Raw genomic sequence first — 19,678 nt, 5'->3', positions numbered from 1 at the left:
AATATGCGCGTTGTTGCCGCTGGCAGCGCAGCTGCCTCGTGTAATTGTTGTGGTAGAGCACAACTGTCGAGGGGTGTGGCGGGAGGCAATCCTGCTTTGGCTGAGGGCGTTGCTCAGCGTGAACATTAAAAAAGCTGCTGCATACTTGAGGGGGGGACTACGCGCAGCCAGCCAGCCCGAGGTGGGCGGCTACAAGTTAATTTATCAGCATTTAACTGCTTGACAGCGATGCCAGCTATTTTTTTCGTCTTCTTGTTTTTAAAGTATCATGTAGAGAAAATTGCAAATCAGCGGCTAGAATGAAAATTAAAGTGAATATCCTTCAAACAATTTAAATTTGATTTGAACAAAATGTGATCAACATTCTACTTGCAGTAAATTTGCAATATAATTTTGTGATATTTAAATATGTTTCCGATTTGGTATATAGATTTTTTGTCTTATGTATTGCGACTGTGCTTGAAATCTGCAAACTTATTTAACACCAAGGAAACTGTTATTTACTAGCCATTTTTTGCTTATATTTTTGATTTTGCACGAATTTTTAAAGAATAAAAAAAGAACTCTCAACTGCTTCGCTTTTCTCCATTAAAATACATTTATTTTGGACGAAGTCACACATATTTATTAATTTCTTGAATTTAATATATAGTTTTTCTGTCACATATATTTAAAATTTCTGTCGCATTTATAAATATTCGTATACAGCTTTTATTCATTTATGAAAGCAGTGAGAAAAGCGCAAGCGTCCAACCGAATATGCCAGAGATAATTAACCTTTTAAAAGGTTTTCCATGTGCGAGGACTCAACTCTTTAGCTCGACAGATTGGCTGTGATATTATGTGTGTGTGCGTGTGTGTGTGTGCACGCGCTGTTGTGTTTGTTTGTGTGGGTGTGTTTAACCTTTAATATTTTAACGAGCTATTTTAAAAATGTAAAACTTTCCAAACATGTCTCACTTGCTGGCCATCCCGCTGCCCCATCGGTCTCGCCTCTCTGTTCCGATACGGCTTTCGGCTGGACTGATGTTTCTGCCTTTTGCACGCGCTTCCTACTGACAACGCAACTGTCAAAATGTCAACGCAACACAAACAACAACTACAACAACAACCATAAAAATAAAACAACAAACATGTGCAGAACATTTCGCTGGAAGTTTAACAACTCGGGCGAAACTCTGGACGTGGGCAGCGAACGATTCAGCGTGAATGGAAGCCGCAGCATTTTAAAGTACACTCCGGTCACAGATCAGGTAAATAACTACCCCGACCAATTGCGACACACATTCAGCATAGTCGTTGCCATTCATATTCATACATACGTACATACATTCACACATAAAGGTACTTACATTCATATATTTTTGACGTATTTGCAGGATTATGGTACACTATCCTGCTGGGCGGCTAACGAGGTGGGCACACAACAACAGCCCTGCCTTTTCCAAGTGGTTTTAGCTGGTAAGCGCACAGTAGCTCAACCGTTTTAATGAGTGCTCACTGTAAAGGCTGCTACGCTTATACATACCAAAGCTTTAGTTCCTTTAGTTTGTCAGCTGCAAATAGCTTTTTTTATGTAAAAAGATTCTGTTTGCGTATTTCATTTGTGAATTGTTTTAAGTAAGGCGTTAATGTAATTATTCTTTTTAAGAATTTTTTTTGTTTGTAAACAACCAAATGCTTTCGTCATAAGTAAAATAATAATATAGGATATTAAAATAATATAATATATTATATTATATATATATAAAATATAATAATATAATATTTAATAGAGCATAATATAACTTACTATAATATAATAATGGAATAATAGAAATTATAAATAAATGATTTTTTAGCTTGGTTCCTAGATGACCACTATATCCTTGGTTACGCCATGCCATGGATATAGTCCTGGTGAACCTAAAAGACCAAATTCCTTTAAAATTAACAAGGAAATGGTCTAAGAAGATATGTATGATTCTTCCGCAGCCCCTCTCCATGGTTCCTAGTTGACCCCAATATCCTTGGTCATGACGTGCCCTATATAAAGTCCTGGTGAACATAAAGGGCCAAATTCTTGTAAAATTCGCAAGGAAATGGCCAAGAAATATATGCATGCTTTTTTGAGACACACACAGCAGCCACGCCCCTCTTGATAGTTCCTAGATGACCCCTATATCTATGGTTAAACTATACCTTAGATGTAGTCCTGGTGAACGTAGATAGCGAAATCATGCAAATTTTGCTGGCAAATCGAATCATCGGATGTCCTTTAGCCAACAGATACTCTTAGATACCCCCTAATCTTTTGATGCAATTTAAAGCAGTTAATCCTTACGATCCTCACGCACCAAGGTTTTTGAAAATCGGCAAGGATATGACCGAGTTATGACAATTTTTCTTAAAAGGATGTTGTCACAAAATCGGCCATAACTTGGCCATATCAAGTACTATCCTGATGTCCTTTGGCCAACAGATTGTCATTTTACGTCCAATTAAGAATATTTAACAAAAAGGACGAAAGTCCTTTTGAGAGCTGAGAAATGAGGACATTTATGTATACAGTTAAAGTCTTATAACTCGGCCATATCCTTGCGTATCCTGACGAGTCGTATGTCAAACATTGGGCATGGGCTAGGACTATAGCGTGGCCGAAGGACATCTTTCTAGTCCTTGTACTTTTCTAGTTATGGCTACTTTTCTATACAGGACATTCTTTTTATAGCCATAACTCGGCCAAATCCTTAAGGATATCAAAAGGATATACCTTTTTGAGTTCGTAGGGATCAGATCTATCGATTTGCATTCAAGGATTTCCAGGATTCGACAAAAGAATTTTCCGAAATTTCTGTAAGGGGGTTAGTCGGAAAATCGAAAATTTCAGGACTAACTTCGCCATTTGAAGGACTATCGGGATGTCCTTTGGCCAGTAGATAGTCCTCGTCATCCCATTGAAGAATATACAAACCGAAGGACGATAGTCCCTCAAACAGCTGAGAAAACAGGACTTCTTTGTAAACAAAAAATAGCCCATAACTCGGCTATATCCTTGAATATCCTGACGAGTCCTGTGTCAAAAAAATTGTCTTGGCCAGGGCTACCAACTGGCCAAAGGACATCCAAATCGTCCTTTTAGTTTCCGAGATATTAAGGAATTTGTGTCAAATGACCATTTCCCTGCAATCCGAGATGTCGTTTTGGAACGTCATATCTCCAGGCGAAGTTATGTCGTTTTGCAACGTCATATCTCCAGGCGAAGTTATGTCGTTTTGGAACGTCATATCTCCAGGCGGAGTTATGTCGTTGTGGAACGTCATATCTCCAGGCGAAGTTATGTCGTTTTGGCTGGCTGCCGAGATTTTTCTTAAAATCTGCCAAAATACCAGGCGAACAGAAATGCACAGAAGGTCGATAAAAAATATTTTTAGCTGCCGAGCATTATTCATTGCATATCCAAAAGGGGCGCCCTTGTCGCCGGCTGGGTCGCGACCGAAATTTCACTAAAATACCAGGCGAACAGAAATGTCTAGCAGGTAGACGAAAATCTTTGCATGAAAAAAATCAATGCATACATGGAAGGGGCAAAAATGTTAAGTTTAAAAGAGCTACATTAAATGTGCCCCTTACGGGTATGCAATGTTTTATTTTCTGCCGACCAAATAAAATATGTATTTTTAAATGCTTATAACTCGGCCATATCCTTGCGGATTTTCAAACGACATGGTGCGTTAGGCTCGTAAGGACCAAGCGCATCGGCCTGCATCAAAAAATTAGGGGGTCATCTAAGAATCCTACACTTGGCCATTTTATCAGTCCCGGATTGCAGGGAAATGGTCATTTGACACAAATTCCTTAATATCTCGGAAACTAAAAGGACGATTTGGATGTCCTTTGGCCAGTTGGTAGCCCTGGTCAAGACAATTTTTTTGACACAGGACTCGTCAGGATATTCAAGGATATAGCCGAGTTATGGGCTATTTTTTGTTTACAAAGAAGTCCTGTTTTCTCAGCTGTTTGAAGGACTATCGTCCTTCGGTTTGTATATTCTTCAATGGGATGACGAGGACTATCTACTGGCCAAAGGACATCCCGATAGTCCTTCAAATGGCGAAGTTAGTCCTGAAATTTTCGATTTTCCGACTAACCCCTTACAGAAATTTCGGAAAATTTTTTTGTCGAATCCTGGAAATCCTTGAATGCAAGTCGATAGATCTGATCCCCACGAACTCAAAAAGATATATCCTTTCGATATCCTTAAGGATTTGGCCGAGTTATGGCTATAAAAAGAATGTCCTGTATAGAAAAGTAGCCATAACTAGAAAAGTACAAGGACTAGAAAGATGTCCTTCGGCCACGCTATAGTCCTAGCCCATGCCCAATGTTTGACATACGACTCGTCAGGATACGCAAGGATATGGCCGAGTTATAAGACTAACTGTATACATAAATGTCCTCATTTCTCAGCTCTCAAAAGGACTTTCGTCCTTTTTGTTAAATATTCTTAATTGGACGTAAAATGACAATCTGTTGGCCAAAGGACATCAGGATAGTACTTGAAATGGCCAAGTTATGGCCGATTTTGTGACAACATCCTTTTAAGAAAAATTGTCATAACTCGGTCATATCCTTGCCGATTTTCAAAAACCTTGGTGCGTTAGGATAGTAAGGAATAATGGCACAGTGCTGCATCAAAACAATATGATGTCATCTAAGAATCCATGGCGGCGGCTTTTTTGCTTTGCGCAATCTCAGCCTATAAATTAATAGGAGCTTTCAAATGGAACCCATAACAGATAAATAAAAACGCATTTAAATGTTCTGTTTTAAATTTAACTCTCGTTATGTTTATAATACGATAAATTTCATTTAGCATAAAATGTTGCTTAGCTTAGCGCCAACTTGGCCACTTCGTCCTCCAGGGTGTTGGCCGGCTCTGATAGAATATCCTTATGCATCGATAGGAATCTAAATTGTTGCGCGGAAAGAGTTATATAAGTTTATTATGTCAGGAGAAATGGGTCTAGGATTACTTACCGGGTCACAGATTAAGCGGCCGGAATGATACACCCAGAGAAAGGCGGTGGGTCGAACGCAGTTTATTCAAATTGAAACAGTCGAGGTGTGAGACCAAGAATGGCATCAGGATGAGTTTCAGCAATGGAGAAAATAAATTGATTAAATAGAATACACAAGTAAGAAGAGTTGTCTATGTATGTGTAGCAATGTTTAAAACATTTTCCTTTCAAAGACATATAATATTTACCTATACATGGAAGAAGAAAAAACAAAATAAAAAAGTTATTCATAGAAGAACTTAGCTTTCAAGTTATGTTTCTCGTTGAAGTATGTGTTACTGTAATCAGCTGACTCCGACATTCCCACAGTCTGCAACTGACAGGACATAGGGGCTATCTACAGACTATCGAGTGAGTGTAGGTTGGAGGCTTGTATTTTTCAGATACTTTTTTCGCAGTATCTTTCAGATACTTGTTTTCTTTCCGCAGCATTTCTGACTCAGATATATATTTTTTAAATTTAGACTCATTTATTAAAGTTCTTTTAGATACTTGTGTCTCTCTCAGATACTTTAATAACTTTAATTTGCAAAATTTGTATCTTTTAGAAACATTTAAATATTTGTGATACCTGAGCATCTTTTAGATACTCTTGTGCTCTTAAGAAACACTGGAATCATTTTAGTACTTTTGTACCTTTCTTATCACATTGATTATATATTATTTTGCAGATACTTTTGTTTTTTACTGCTCGTAATTGTATTTTATATATATCTCACTTTTAGCAGCAAAAAACCTTTCTACTGTGATATACTATTGCAAGCTTTTAACTTATTGTATAAACATAACAACTGTTACGTGTGCGTCTGTCTGTTTCTTGAGTATTTGCTTTTTGACCCCAACAAGTTAAGGCCACAAGCAAACACTCACGTGGCCCTCACTGACTCTCACATTTAACCCGAAACAAACAGACCAGAAAGTGAGTGCAACAATCTGGCTTTGTCAGCATTACGAATCCAAAAAAAAAAAAGAAAAAAAGAGAGCAAATATTTATATATATATTCTTTTTCTCTGTATTTCTTGTTAATTTGCTGCACAACCTGCGCACGTTGGACAACATAAATGTGATTCCGACAACCCCAATGCCCAACTTGCAGCTCTGCCAAATGGCGTCAGCAATTGCAGCATCTTCAATCGCACAGAGCTCAGTGTTGATATACAATGCATACCCGGCTACGACGGCGGTCTGCCTCAAATATTTGTACTCGAAATGTTTTCAACACGCACCGGCATTACCAGGTAAGCATATTAATCAGCTACTCGTACAGCCCGACAGCTACACAAACACACACGCACGGACAACACGTTGCCTGTCGACAACGGATAGTCCCGCCCCTCTCTCCTCTGGCACGCTTATAAGCGGATTACGTTTGGCAACTTTGCTTAGTCCCCTAAAGGCTCAGGTTTTCACCATATGTCAAATAACTGAGAATATACGATTTAATATTGCCTCAGGTGAATCCAAGTGGGTCGGGAGTGTATTATTATAAGTTGGCACTAATTTAAGATCTACTTGAAATAAGTATGGCAAAAACGAAAAGAATGCTGAGAGGACTATAGCAAAAAAATGTTCAAGCTATTAGAAGCTATGTGACGTTTCACGTTTGCAGAAAACGAAATTAAACTTTTCGCAATATATTTTATGATGGAGCACATGGACTTAACTTTAACTGTCTATTAGAAAGAATTTCTCATTACATTACATAGAAGTAAAGTAGTAAAAAAGGTTTGCTGTAGTTTAGAAAAGGAATTGTAAGCTCTATACCCTTGCAGAGAATTTTATGATTTTGTCATTAAGTGTGCAACGATTAGCAGAAGATTTATCTGCACTCATAAGGTATATATACACATTCTAGATCAGTATGAACAGCCAAGTTAATATAGTTATGTTTTTCAGTCTATCATTATTTAAGTTTGCATAGTTCCGTCAAAATATCCTGACACAGGCGTTTATTACTTTAACAATGCGTCTGCCTCACAAATTAGCTTGCATCTACAGATACTTTTACTTTTTATAGATACCTTTGGTTAGCCACAGCCTGCTTGATATGGTGTATAAATACATGAGGTATATTGTATGGTCACACTCACACACACATATACACAATATATAAATTCTATCTGCATTTGACAGCTACCTTTAAGCGATACCAGCAGAATATTATTCAATATCAGTTTCAGTTTGACAATTGTGTGTATGTAGCGAAGTAAAGGGCAAAGGGATGAGCCGTTCTGTCCGGTGTGCGTGTGTGTGTGAGACAAGTGTTTGGCATATCAGCATGTGTGTGTACGCTCCTTGGGGGGGCGTGTAATTAGGCGTAAGAGAGGGCGCTTCAGGCCAAGTTCACCCTCCACACAATATTGTGTGAGCGACAATCAACAATTTATATGCATGTCAAATGGGTATTTAAAAAAATGCGCATTTTTATTACGGCCCAAGCCCTAAATCGTCGAATCGTATTCATATGCACACATAACATTATGCGGCAGCATTGTATAAATATTCTGTCAGTTGCCCTCGAAACGAGACAAAACCAGAAACATTTCATAAATATTGCTTATTAAAACAATGGCACTGACCCGCGGGGGGAATGATGAAAGCAGCCCCAGAAATATCAAAGGACCCTAATTCAAAAAGATTGCGCCAAAACACAACAAACGTCGTCATCAATGTAAAAATGTTTGTTAAGGCAAATGGCATATGGGGAATAAAAGAGAAGAGTTAGCTCCAGAATAAAGAAGCTTGAATACACTGCAGTATGGTAAACTAAAGCCAGATATTAAATTGTATATTTTGAAATAAAAGGTATGAGATAAATTAAATAAGTTTAATTTAAAATATTAAACACAGCTTAGTAGTAATTTCTAGATGTCGCATTATACTAAAAAAATTAAAAATTTCTTCAAATTTGAATAAAGTATTTTTGTTTGTATAAACACATACTGACTTCCGAAACTTTCGTCTTAACGTGTTACATACTGCTGCAGAAATTGCTAATATCCTCGGCAAGGGCATTAGAAAGGATGAAAGAATGATGTAAAATTTATATAGACATTGAACCCTAATATTTCAGAGTTTGGCAAAAACAAAAGGGCGACCGAGACAAGAGACAAGTGAAAGCCGCAACAAGGCAAAAGGCATCAAATTTAAATTGAGGTCATGATTGGAGCGTTGCTTCTGTTGGGTGGGCTTGGTCTTCATTTGTGGGATAGGCTGTGAGATTGGTTGACTTGTGCCATGGTCCAAGGCAGAAATGTAAAAGGCGTAAGCGTATATACAAATATATTTGTTGTTGGCGAGGTTTTGTGCCATCCTGACATTTGATTGCACATGATTAAAGGCTTAGAGCTGTTGATTTACCATGCTGATTTAATAATACATAATAATATCCTGGGGTCTATCTCTTTTGTTTTTCTTTTTTTCAGACTTAATCTAACCAATGCGGAGGAGGCGCTCTTCTCGCTGGAGAATCTCGATACGCTCACATCGATGATGATGCAGGAGAATAACTCGCTGAGGATACGCATTTACTCTTACAATCAAAAGGGACGCAGTGCGGCATATCTCTTGCCCGATTTCATAATTGGCTCAACAGCTTACAAGACAGGTGAGTGGCACACACCAAAACACACTCACACACACACACACCATACACACACTCACACATGTGTGTGTGCTGGCTGGCTAGGCTTGATTGATGGATGGGAATTGTAGGGCTGCTGCTTGCATTTGACACATGAAGCTGCTGCCTTCTGGCTGACTGTGCCTGCAGACTGCTGCTTTTCAGTGATTTTATGTTTTAATCCCAGGCCCAGGGTATCCTACTTGCCCTGACAGCCCCGACCAGGAGCGAGTGTGTGTCTTCCACATATGGTGGCAACACTTGACAGGTACCATTATCATCTGCAGTACTTACATAATCAACATGCCTGCCTCATGGGCCGCATGTTGATGGCTTAAAATATATGTAAAATTACTGTTTTGATGTGCCAAAGTGCACTTCAGTAGGCAACATGGCCAAGCACAGTGGTTGCATATAGGGAGAAAAATGTATGAAATTTATTTTGTATATAATTTCATGTATCGATTTGCATACTTACAGGGAAAACTAGCACCACACTCAATAATGAATTCATTTTTAGTTTATAGAATTTTAAAAATATTAATTATTGAAAGAGGGCAGAATTCTTCAAAATATATTGGGAATTTTTTCGAAAAATTTAATAAATTATTTATAGAAAATAGAGCGGAAATTCTTTAAGGATTTTAACTATAATTAAATTAAATCGTAACAATTGCTGCATTAATTAATTAAATATTCATTAAACCATTTAATAGATTAAATAGAATCATTATTCTAATTATAAATGACAATTCGCTTGAGTTTATTAATTTGGTTTCTGGGTTTATTAACAATTGTAAAATGATTCCCTCAACCAATGTACAATTCCCATTTCAAAGACATATATTTTATATTTATTAAATTATTTTCATCTAAATTTTGTTTTCTATTTTTTGCATAGTGCGTTCTTTCACTGTGCGCTTGCTTATGTTGTTAGATGGTATATAAGTAAAATAATGTTTTGTTTCCCATTTAAATGCATTGTACGTCCCACTGTACAGTTGCCAAGATAACTCACACCCAATTTTTTCCGAATCTTCTCATTTTCATATCGTTGACACACCTCGCCTAAAAATAAAACTGTCAAACGACAAACAAACTGAATGGAAACGCCTCCCTGATACATATGTGCAATATTTGCGATGTCCGATGTGCGTGGTGCGATGGCAATCTATCTAAAACCGACGATGATTTATGACCGACGATTGTCAACCTGTAATTACGACAATAACCGATGACAACAATAACAACGATAACAACAGACGACGATGTGACGCTAACATTGTCCCCGGTGATTGTTGGCAGCGTTCTGACCATCATAATTATTGGGGTGGCCATCGCGATACGAATATTTCTGGTAACATTCGTGCACAATTTGCGACGCAACCGGCCACATGGCAACAAGGCGACATCAGCGGGCGTTGTCGTCCAAGCGGCCGATGTCTTCAAGGTGAGCATACATACTCCTACTGCCCTACCTGACACTCGACTGCAATTAAATTAATGTTTGGCGACATTTTTGCAGAGCGGCAACCTGGAGAAACCGCGCTGGCAGCACACTGATATAAAAACGAAATCATCGGAGGATTTGGTTGAAGACGAACGTGATCCCGATGTAATACCCTCACAATATGGTAAGCTCATAAACAACAGCCTGACGTTTACTACAAATACTTTTCGGGTACATCAACTATTTCAGGCAGTTTGTAAAAGTTTTTGATGTTAGATATATCCAAATTTGTTAAAAAATATACATATTTAGAGTATAATTACAGAAATACTTTTTCAATAGAAGAGGAAAAGCAAATCATTGAGAATATTTTTAATAGCTAGACGCATTTTGGCCTGAAGATAACTAGTTCAAGCATCACAACTGTTAAGAGTATTCAAGAATGTTGCCAAGACTAGGGAAGAAATTCGAGTTGTTTGTCGTGTTTGTCAGGGTCACACGGGTTTTATAGTGCGACAACGTACACTTTGATCATTCAACTTTAATCAAATTTTATGGTGACTTTTCTAACATTTACTTTCATGTGTCTCGCTATCGCTGATGCTTGCTCGGCGGACAACATCGCGTAATCGTAATCAATCTCATCAACACACAACAATACCGACCGACAAACCAAACATGCTGCGACCCCCCGCCAAACCAATCCAAACCGATCCAAACCGAACCGAACGGAACCGAAACCAATCCAATCCAATCAACGGATGCAATTTTCTTTTAATCGTAAATATTTTTAACGATGGCATACGCCAATCTAAAACGCCACCGCATCCTCACATGACCACCGGACTCGGCCACGGACTCGGACTCGGATCTCGTACGCGAACGCGAACTCGGACCCCAAACGTGGCACCATCATCAATAAATTTCAATCGCACAGTGGGCGGCAGCAGCGCCGGCAGCAGCGGCAGCAATGCCTCCAATGTGGGCAGCACCACAGCCGGCACGGCCACCGGCAGCAACACATCGACAGCGGTCGCCGCAGCTGTGTCCGCAACCGACCGCGATGCGCATCAGTTTGCTGCGGCAGCAGCTCCAGCAGCGACGTCGTCTGCCGTTGGACTCGTTGGCAGCATTTCCAAATGGTCACCCAATGGCAATGTAAGTAACCCAGCCCTGTATTACGTATGAGCAATATTTATACCTTCTACTACTTTTTTTATTGGCTTTGTGCAGTTTCAACTATCAATCGCTTTAATTAGTCCTTTAAGGTGCAAATTCCGTAAAGGTTTGCTGCAACGGGAAAATATCAATCTATAGATATAGGTTTTTTAGCGCAATACTTTATTTGAATTATCCTAGGTTTAAAAAATATATTTTCTATAAATCAGAAAAGGCTATTAATTATAAGAAAGTGCTCCCATATAAAATCTTTCTTAAAAAAACAGTAACAACTTTTAGATTTATAAAGTAAATTTGTGAGATAAATCATTTTAAATCGGAACAAAAAAAATGAGAAAATAGGTAAACAAATAATTTCAAGAAACTGTTTTCTAAAGTGTTTTGGCGATTTTCTATAATCTACGAAAACTGTTGCACGAGTATGAATATTTTATGAACATTTAAGTAGTTTATCATTAATTATTATAATTGATAATTAAGAGTTTTCTGTTAATGTTTTGTTAATTGTAGGATTTGAATATAGTTAGATCAATTTTCCAGCTTCCTTTTCAGTTAATTATAATTCACGTGTGATAATCATGTGAGTAACATGCTAATGCCTAAATAGGGAATCTTGGTATCATTCCCTTTTAAACATTTTATTTTGATTGCTTATTGTTTTTAAATACTCTTCAATATATTGTTTTCATATATTTTTAGCAATTTTCTCTTGGCAATTTGCATATCAAAATCAATATACCTAACATAGAGCTTATCATATTTATTCGAATATTCAGAAACCAGCAAAAGAAAAATATGAGAAACTAAACAAAGTGCACAAAAGTTACAGTCACAAATTGAGGGATATAATTAAAAAAGATCTATTCGAGCAGAACATGGAAAAAATTTGATGGCAGTGATTGCCTTTAGACTTGCATTGCCATTTGATTGAGCCGTCGATTTTTCTTTTTTTCGGCTTTGACTTTCCTTTTTATTAAAGTGCGGATATGAGTCTCGTATCAGTTCTGGTTATTATTTAATCGGGCTTTCGGGGTTTTTCCCTTTTCACACCAAAACCAATCAAATACCCAAAGTGCCAAATTGCTAAGCAAAAGTGTGGACAACCACAGCGCGGGCGATCAAATTCCAATTCCAATCGCAAGCTCCCATAAACCCGAAACCTCAAACTCAAGCCCCAAAGCATGCCAAAGGGTGTTTATTAAAAAAAGCTTTTAAACTGTCAGAGCGCACGTCTTGCTGCTGGCCCCCATTCAGGAGTTATAAATAAAAGCCATTGGCTAAGACCGAGTATAATGCGGCAAGCATTTTTGTATTGCAACCAGCAACCAGCCAACAGACAGCGACAAGGTAATTGCGAGTTCCTTTCTTTATTTCGCCCATTTACCAACACAATACATCATGTCGAGCTACCTATAATCAATCAATATTTTCAGTATTTATATTGCTTAACATTCTTTGGCTGCCTTTCTTAACTAGCCGGATGAGGTGGGGGGTACGGATTTTGTGGCCGTAAATCAGTTCAGTGTGATTGAATGTGCAACATGTGTGCGCTGTAAGTTTCATGGAAAAGAATAAATTATCGAGTTGCCTAACAATTTTGGAATATGCAAAAGTTAGCTCGGTTAAATTTAAATGAAAATACAAAAAAGGGATAAATGAATAGTGAGGAAAATATTTGGGAGAGAATTGATGTATTGAAAATGATATTACTTTTAATTCCAACTGTATTATGTGAATATTTCTAGTTAACATTTTGTTTTGTGAATGCAATTGTGATAAGAGGCGGCTCTTAAAGGGGCAGTAATAATATTTGGTATGATAATCATAAAAAACTAAAAAAAACTTGTACAACTTGATACCAAATAGGTAGATAGACAGTTGGACATGGTTAAAGTGGCCTATATTTATATTTTCACATGATTTATACCTTTTCTCCCTCTGGCTTGAAATAAGCTGTTCATTGTTTTCAATTCATACAAATAATATTAACATGCATTTGAAAAATATATACATCTATAATTCTTCAGCTAATGCCTATATGGCGAATTGGCTTAGTGAGCCTTTTGTAGCTTGTTTAATATTTTATATATTATGCCCATTAAACAGAGACCGCAAATTAAAGCTTTTGAAAAGCAAAAACAATTAAAACATTAATGCACAATTATAATTTTAATAAATGAATACATTTTCGAGCAATGTTTGCACTATTCATAATTTCAATGGAATTTTCGTTTTATTTGAGCTTAAATTATAAATTCGAGATAGGCGCAACTGTGTGACCATTTCGCTCAGCCATTTGTTTTCATTTCATTAAATTTGCAATTAGAGTTCATTTATGGATTTTGCGACTAGTCTAAATGCCAATGGCATTATCATAAGCTGTTCCGAGTGCGATTAGACCGCTGCTCGTTACCATATGCCACTGACAGACCAACTGCCCCAATAAATATATACCATATCTATATATATTTTTGCATGTATATAGCAAATTTTACTAATCTGCCAAAAAACTGACTGTTGCCACACCCAAGAGAATCCCACTCGGAATGCCAAGCAAAATGCATGTTTGGCAAGTGGAATTTTAGCCCGATTGGAATATTCCCTGTAGCCAGTGCCAAGCTGCCATTTAAAGCATTCGAACTTCCATAACATTTTAAATCAATAAAACAAATAAATTGGGTACATCAAATCTGTTGTTGATACTGAACAAGAATTTGTACAATTCGCGAGCTCGAAAAAAAGCTTAATGCTACCAGGTTTTTACATTTCACAAAACAATTCTACCCCGTCTTTAGGGTATAAAACAGGGTGTAGAAACACCCAGAAAAAAATAATAAAAATTACAAAAAAAATATTACGAATGCTGCGGTTTTTGGCAGAGATAAGCGCCAGGCCGAAGAGGGGTTAGTGGGTGTTTTTACAGGGCATACTGTGAATGGAATTTGCTGCGCTGATTTCAATTATGTTTAAATTACCAACAGGCATTGGGGGGCGTAGGGCGTGGAATGTTACCGTAGCTGTGGCCGTAGCTGCCGTAGCCATGGCAAATGGTGGGCATAACTCAATTCGTTAATTAAATAATTTTAAATATTGGTAAACATGGCACAAGCAGGAGAATCGCCGCATTGGTGCATCGGCAACAACAACGGCTATTCGCAATGCAATTCAGCAATTTGGTAGTCGCAATGAGAGAGATTTTCAATTAGAATTTCCAATTCCGGAAAACAAAATATTTTTTCAATTATCAAGCGTTTGGTTTTTATACGCTCACATTTGGCAGGCTGTTAAAAACTATACTCGAGTTTGACTGCGCTAGAAGTCATAAAGTTAAACAGAAACAATGTAAAAAAGATTTACATTTTTTTAAAAAAATGAGTGTAAGAAATGTGTATTTTAAAAAATAATTTCCTGAACTTCAACTAATTGGAAATTTCATCTTGTGAGATACAGACCCTTTTATATAAATGACATATAAATTGACAAAAATATAATCACTGATCATTAAATTTCAATTAAAAAATTCGACATAGCTTAAGCCAATAAAAAGTTTGAATTTCTTAAATAAATCAAAAAAGTAAAAGTACCAAATAAAATGTGGCTCTAGATTTGATATTTTTTCTTTTTAAGACACATCCACATTAATAGCTATTATATTCGCACTAATTTTCCTTGCCCGTATTACACTTGAAAGTGTGTGAAAACTTCGGCTAAGTAAATTAAAAATAGGTCCAACTGAACTGCATTGGTAAATTGCTAATTTCCGTTTCAAAAACACGCTCAACCACCAAAACATATTTTTAGAAATTCTATGGGTGGGCCAGAAGTGTGGTGGGGCTAGCGTACTTAATGCAATTGGCATTCGGAAACTTTCTAGCTGAATGAGTCGAATGCGTTTTCAACTTTTATCTGCCATCTGTTTTACAGGCACCGACCATGACGACGACTACGACACTGACCAGCGATCCGTCGAATCCGCCGGTCACCTACAATCAGATCAATGCGCAGCGGGCACAGCTGCTGGCCGCGGTGGCAGCGGTCGGTGGCGGCTGCAGCAGCACTGTCATCTCGCCCAGCAGCAGCATTATGGGCAGCCTGGGCGCTGGCAAGCCGCTGACACTGGGCATGGGCGGCACCATCATTGGATCGCCCACGTCGCTGTCATCGACGGCGACGCTGGCAGCGCATCTTCAGCCGGCGCACAGCAGCGGTGTCGGCACACTGCCGCCTGGCCTGGGCAGCGGCGGTGGCTATATAATGAATGCCTATGCCAGTGCCAGGCTACATCATCCGCCCGGCGGTGCTGGTGTGGGCCACACGGCCACCTTAAATCGCCATCACCATCATCAGCAGCAGCAGCAGCATCACCAGCAACATCAGCATCAACATCATCATCAGCATCCCGGCTCTGGCTCGAGTTTGCTGCTGGGCAGTGTAGGTAGCGTAATGGGCGTGGGCGTCACCTCAACAACAACCACCTCGTGCAATTCCTCACAGGACTTGGATGACAACATTAATATAAATGCGATTAAGGATTGTCTCATGACGCAACGTGTGCCCGAGAGCTGCGTCTAAGTTGAGAATTATAAAGTCTAGACTTGGACCTTCGATTAGCAACTCAGATCTACACCCACACCTAGAACTAGACTAGAACGTCAGCTAAACGTGTTATATGTATGTAGTTGTATGTATATATATAAAATATGTATGTCGTAGTTATGTTCCCGTTAAGGTGCTGTGCATAGCTATGTTAAGTTATATTCTTTACGACCATCTGCATATCTTACGCATAGATTTCCTGGCATATCCTTTGCAATATCAAATAAGAAACAACTGTGAACAAATGCGGTAGCTACATATTAGCTGAAATATGTCGCAACGACAAGTTAGCGATAACTTTTGGGAGATACTGACTCTATATCGATACCGTTTACCAGAGAAAACCGAATATACTAAAATGCGAACCTATCGATAAATCGATAAGCTATCGATAACTTTTACAGCAATGTTATCAACTGTTAAACCAGTGCAGTGTAATCACATATCTTTGAAAATATATCATTTAACACAAATGCGACTCCGTTTAATAAAAAGTAATAGTGGAGAAATGATGTGCAATTACTCCATTAAATTGGTAATACCTGTTAAAAGGTGATGTTGCCCAACCTTACCCGTAAGGGACCCATGTTTACAATATTTCCAAAATTCAAAGCAAAATTATGTCTTTTCATACACTGAAAATTCTTAACAACTTATTTAAAGCGTATAAAAACTAATAATGAAAAGGAAATAAATATAATAAATAAAGTTAAGGCAACTTCAAAAAGACTCTGAAACTTAGTAGAAAAATTTAATTTGTAGCAAAAATGTTCCCAAACACAAAAAAATAAATAAAATTAAATAAAATAGCTGGAAGATGCAAGTATATAAGAAAAGTAATACGATTAAGTCAAGTTGTAAATAATAAACTTACTAAACTTGTATAAAGCAAATGTACTTAGTCTACGATTTTTGTTGTATGTATGTATATTTATCTATATAGACGCTGCTAACTGTAAGCGCAGTTAAATTATGTGTAAAAGTATCCGTAATGAGAACGGGAATGTCCTGCATAGTAAAAGTAAATATAGTAAAAATGTAAAATGAATGCAAATTGTTAGAGCGCATTGCGTTTAAGCAGAATTTAATGACAGAGTTTAGTTAAAAATGTGTTAGGCTATAAAAAATCTATGCATACAAATTGATAAATCAATTAACTAAGTCATCAAAAATTGTGACAAAAAATAAGAATACTAAGAAAATGGTAAAAATAAAATTATTAATTATGGCAAAAAATTTGAAATATGTCGAGTTCTTGGAAAGTGTTAGAATTAATGATATTAAAAGTTGTTCAGTCCACAGATTTGATGGGTAAGTACACAGTATCTATGGAGTATGTCATCACGAGTGACAAAAAATGCTGCTCGCCGCTTCTAACTAAACTAACAATAATTAACCAGCACAACTTGGCTCTGAATAAAACCAAAACCTCTTAGCAATCAACAACTTTTTAGTTTCCTATACATTTATAACGTTCAAACAGAATTTCGGGTGCCCCACATGCAGCTGGACCAATTAAAGCCGCCACTCAAATACGTGCCCAACTCTGGTGGTTCACACTGGAAACCACAGTTGGCCAACACCCCACTTGATAAGCCGCAGAAGCTATATGGGTGGGGTAGAAAAAACTATTTTAAATTTCATATGGTCTCGCCTCGGCTCATTAGCAAATCAAATTTATACAAGATACGAGAGAGATATTTGGGGCAACTCAGCAGCAAGCAGGCTGACGTTCGAAAAATCAACCCAAACACCCCAAGGCTGACCACATGAAACTTTGGACTGAAACAGAATTGACAGGAAAAGTGAAACTTGGCTTTGATTTGTGGGCATGCCATGCAAAAATGCCTCTGCAGGCAAGTTTTGGGATTCATTTGGGTTTCGGATAATTGGAAACCGCGCTGACAGCTGGCCCCCAGTCAACCAAAACCGAAAGCTCAAAGTGTCCATTTTTCTTGTAGGTCACACATATGTATGTGTGTGGGTGTCAGCTCTCAGTCCCTAATCCCAAAGTCAGTCCCAATACCAAGGCAAACACGTGGCGCAATCTACTTAATTTGTAGCAAAGAATTTTTTTCTAGACATATAATTATCCAGCTTTGGCGTTTTTATTTGATTGTCATATTTAATTACTGGATAAATACGGGGTGAAACTCTATTCCGAAAAGGATTTTTAAAAAGGAAGTTCGATTTTGGAAACTTCAATCGATTAGAAAAGATCAGAAATTGTTTAAAAATTTTCCGTACAATTAATAAAGCTTTTGCTTGTGTTTAAAGGATGTCAACATCTTATATTTATACCTGGCCAAGTTATCTTGTTTAAATAAAAAAGTAATATTTAGTTCTACTGCAAATTGCCTTTACTAACAGGAAAATGGAAGAAAAAAAGATGGGATAATAGAGAAAATGGACTGCTTATAAGTATTATATATATCGTAATAGATTTATATTTATATATCAAGTAATCAGTTGCACTCTGTTTAACAGCGAATTATTCTCTGTCTGTCTGGCTTGAGCCTATTTAGTTATCAAACGAAACGCTGGCTCTAGATTATCTAGATGCATATATCTATTACCCATCCAAGCTAGCCCGGCACTTCAATTCACTTCCGTTACGATTTTGCTTACTTCCGTTTGCACATTTACGCCAGTTGGCATCGCGAGCGCCTAATAGAAAACTGTTCACACGTGCTGCAAATTACCCAGTTTGAAAACCCACTCAACTAACCCAATACACAGACCAGACGTAGACCCCACCACTCGCCCCCAAACAGAGCCAGCCGCGTATCCCACAGACAGTTCGTGCGGTCAATAAATGTAAATAAAATGGACGCGACCGCCTATCCAAGGGGCACGCCCCATTTGTTGGATGGTATCGCAGCAAAAAGTGGGCAACAACAAGAGAAGGAAAAAAAAAAGGAAACTGTTATAGAAATTGCATAGTGAAAATTGTAACGAAATTATGCAGGTAATTTATGTTGTTGCTGTTGTTCTTTGTGTTTCCATTTTTTCACGCACATTTATTGATTTTTCCCGTGTGAAAATTAAATTCCCATTTCGAGTTGCTCAGGTCTGAACATAAAGTTTTGTTAGACGCGATTACCAACGCGTCTCCCCCCGTCTTAACGAGTCGCTTCAAAATTGAATTGAGGCGCGTTGTGTAAATCAGCGGCTCAATAAAATCTAATAGTCCCGGGCAGATTGCGGCTCGGCACGCATCCAAAACTCAATAAGACCACGCAAGAAACGCGAGAACTTTGGGTACGAGCACATAAATTAACAGAGGACCCAAGCGACGACGCTAGTGACGAACATTGGGAAACAAGGACGCGAACGTCCTTGACAGTGGCAAAAACTCATAAAAACAGCAGCAGAAATTCAAGAGATCTTTGATTAACCAATATATTCATGCTCTAGCTAAGTCAAATTAACTAAATAGTACAAATAAACTTGATTAACTTACATTTCTGTTTTCTGTTTGATACAGATATTACGATCATAGATCATGGTATGGTAGGGATACTTTTTGGAGAGTTCTAACACATATTTTCCATTATAATTGACCAGAAGTTTAGTCTGGAACAGAAAGAAATATAAATAATTTAACGTTAGATTGCCCTTTAATTTTGATTGTATTCATAAAAAATCATAATAATACAATAATAATAATAATAATAAATGCATGCTCTTGATAAATATGTATCTCATGAGTATAAGAATTAATGATATTTATTGGATCTATAAAAGTTTCGCGCTGTATTTCTTGTTAT

The 19,678-nt window shown here is 37.6% G+C and overlaps 1 protein-coding gene across 6 annotated transcripts in view; it reads left to right on the top strand.

Moving 5' to 3' along the window:
- LOC115758498 (nephrin) overlaps positions 1–17,091 on the top strand; it is an 80,380-nt gene extending 63,289 nt beyond the window's left edge. For 2 of the 6 annotated variants that reach the window (XM_030699182.1, XM_030699183.1), the window contains 8 exons: positions 1,142–1,253; positions 1,380–1,461; positions 6,158–6,299; positions 8,487–8,668; positions 9,946–10,133; positions 10,209–10,317; positions 11,071–11,291; positions 15,237–17,091. In XM_030699182.1, coding sequence (XP_030555042.1) covers positions 1,142–1,253; positions 1,380–1,461; positions 6,158–6,299; positions 8,487–8,668; positions 9,946–10,133; positions 10,209–10,317; positions 11,071–11,291; positions 15,237–15,884 — 1,684 coding nt within the window. In that variant the 3' untranslated portion in view covers positions 15,885–17,091. Of the gene's footprint in view, positions 1–731; positions 894–1,141; positions 1,254–1,379; positions 1,462–6,157; positions 6,300–7,235; positions 7,313–8,486; positions 8,669–9,945; positions 10,134–10,208; positions 10,318–11,070; positions 11,292–15,236 lie in introns of those variants that run through there. The other 4 variants (XR_004017425.1, XM_030699184.1, XR_004017426.1 and 1 more) reach the window with 4 other exon arrangements.
- The last annotated feature ends 2,587 nt before the right edge of the window (positions 17,092–19,678 follow it).

Source organism: Drosophila novamexicana, unplaced genomic scaffold (assembly GCF_003285875.2).
Source record: "Drosophila novamexicana strain 15010-1031.04,08,12 unplaced genomic scaffold, DnovRS2.1 tig00000193-arrow-pilon, whole genome shotgun sequence".
NCBI classification, from domain to species: domain Eukaryota; kingdom Metazoa; phylum Arthropoda; class Insecta; order Diptera; family Drosophilidae; genus Drosophila; species Drosophila novamexicana.
This window is presented reverse-complemented; position numbering and strand designations above follow the sequence as displayed.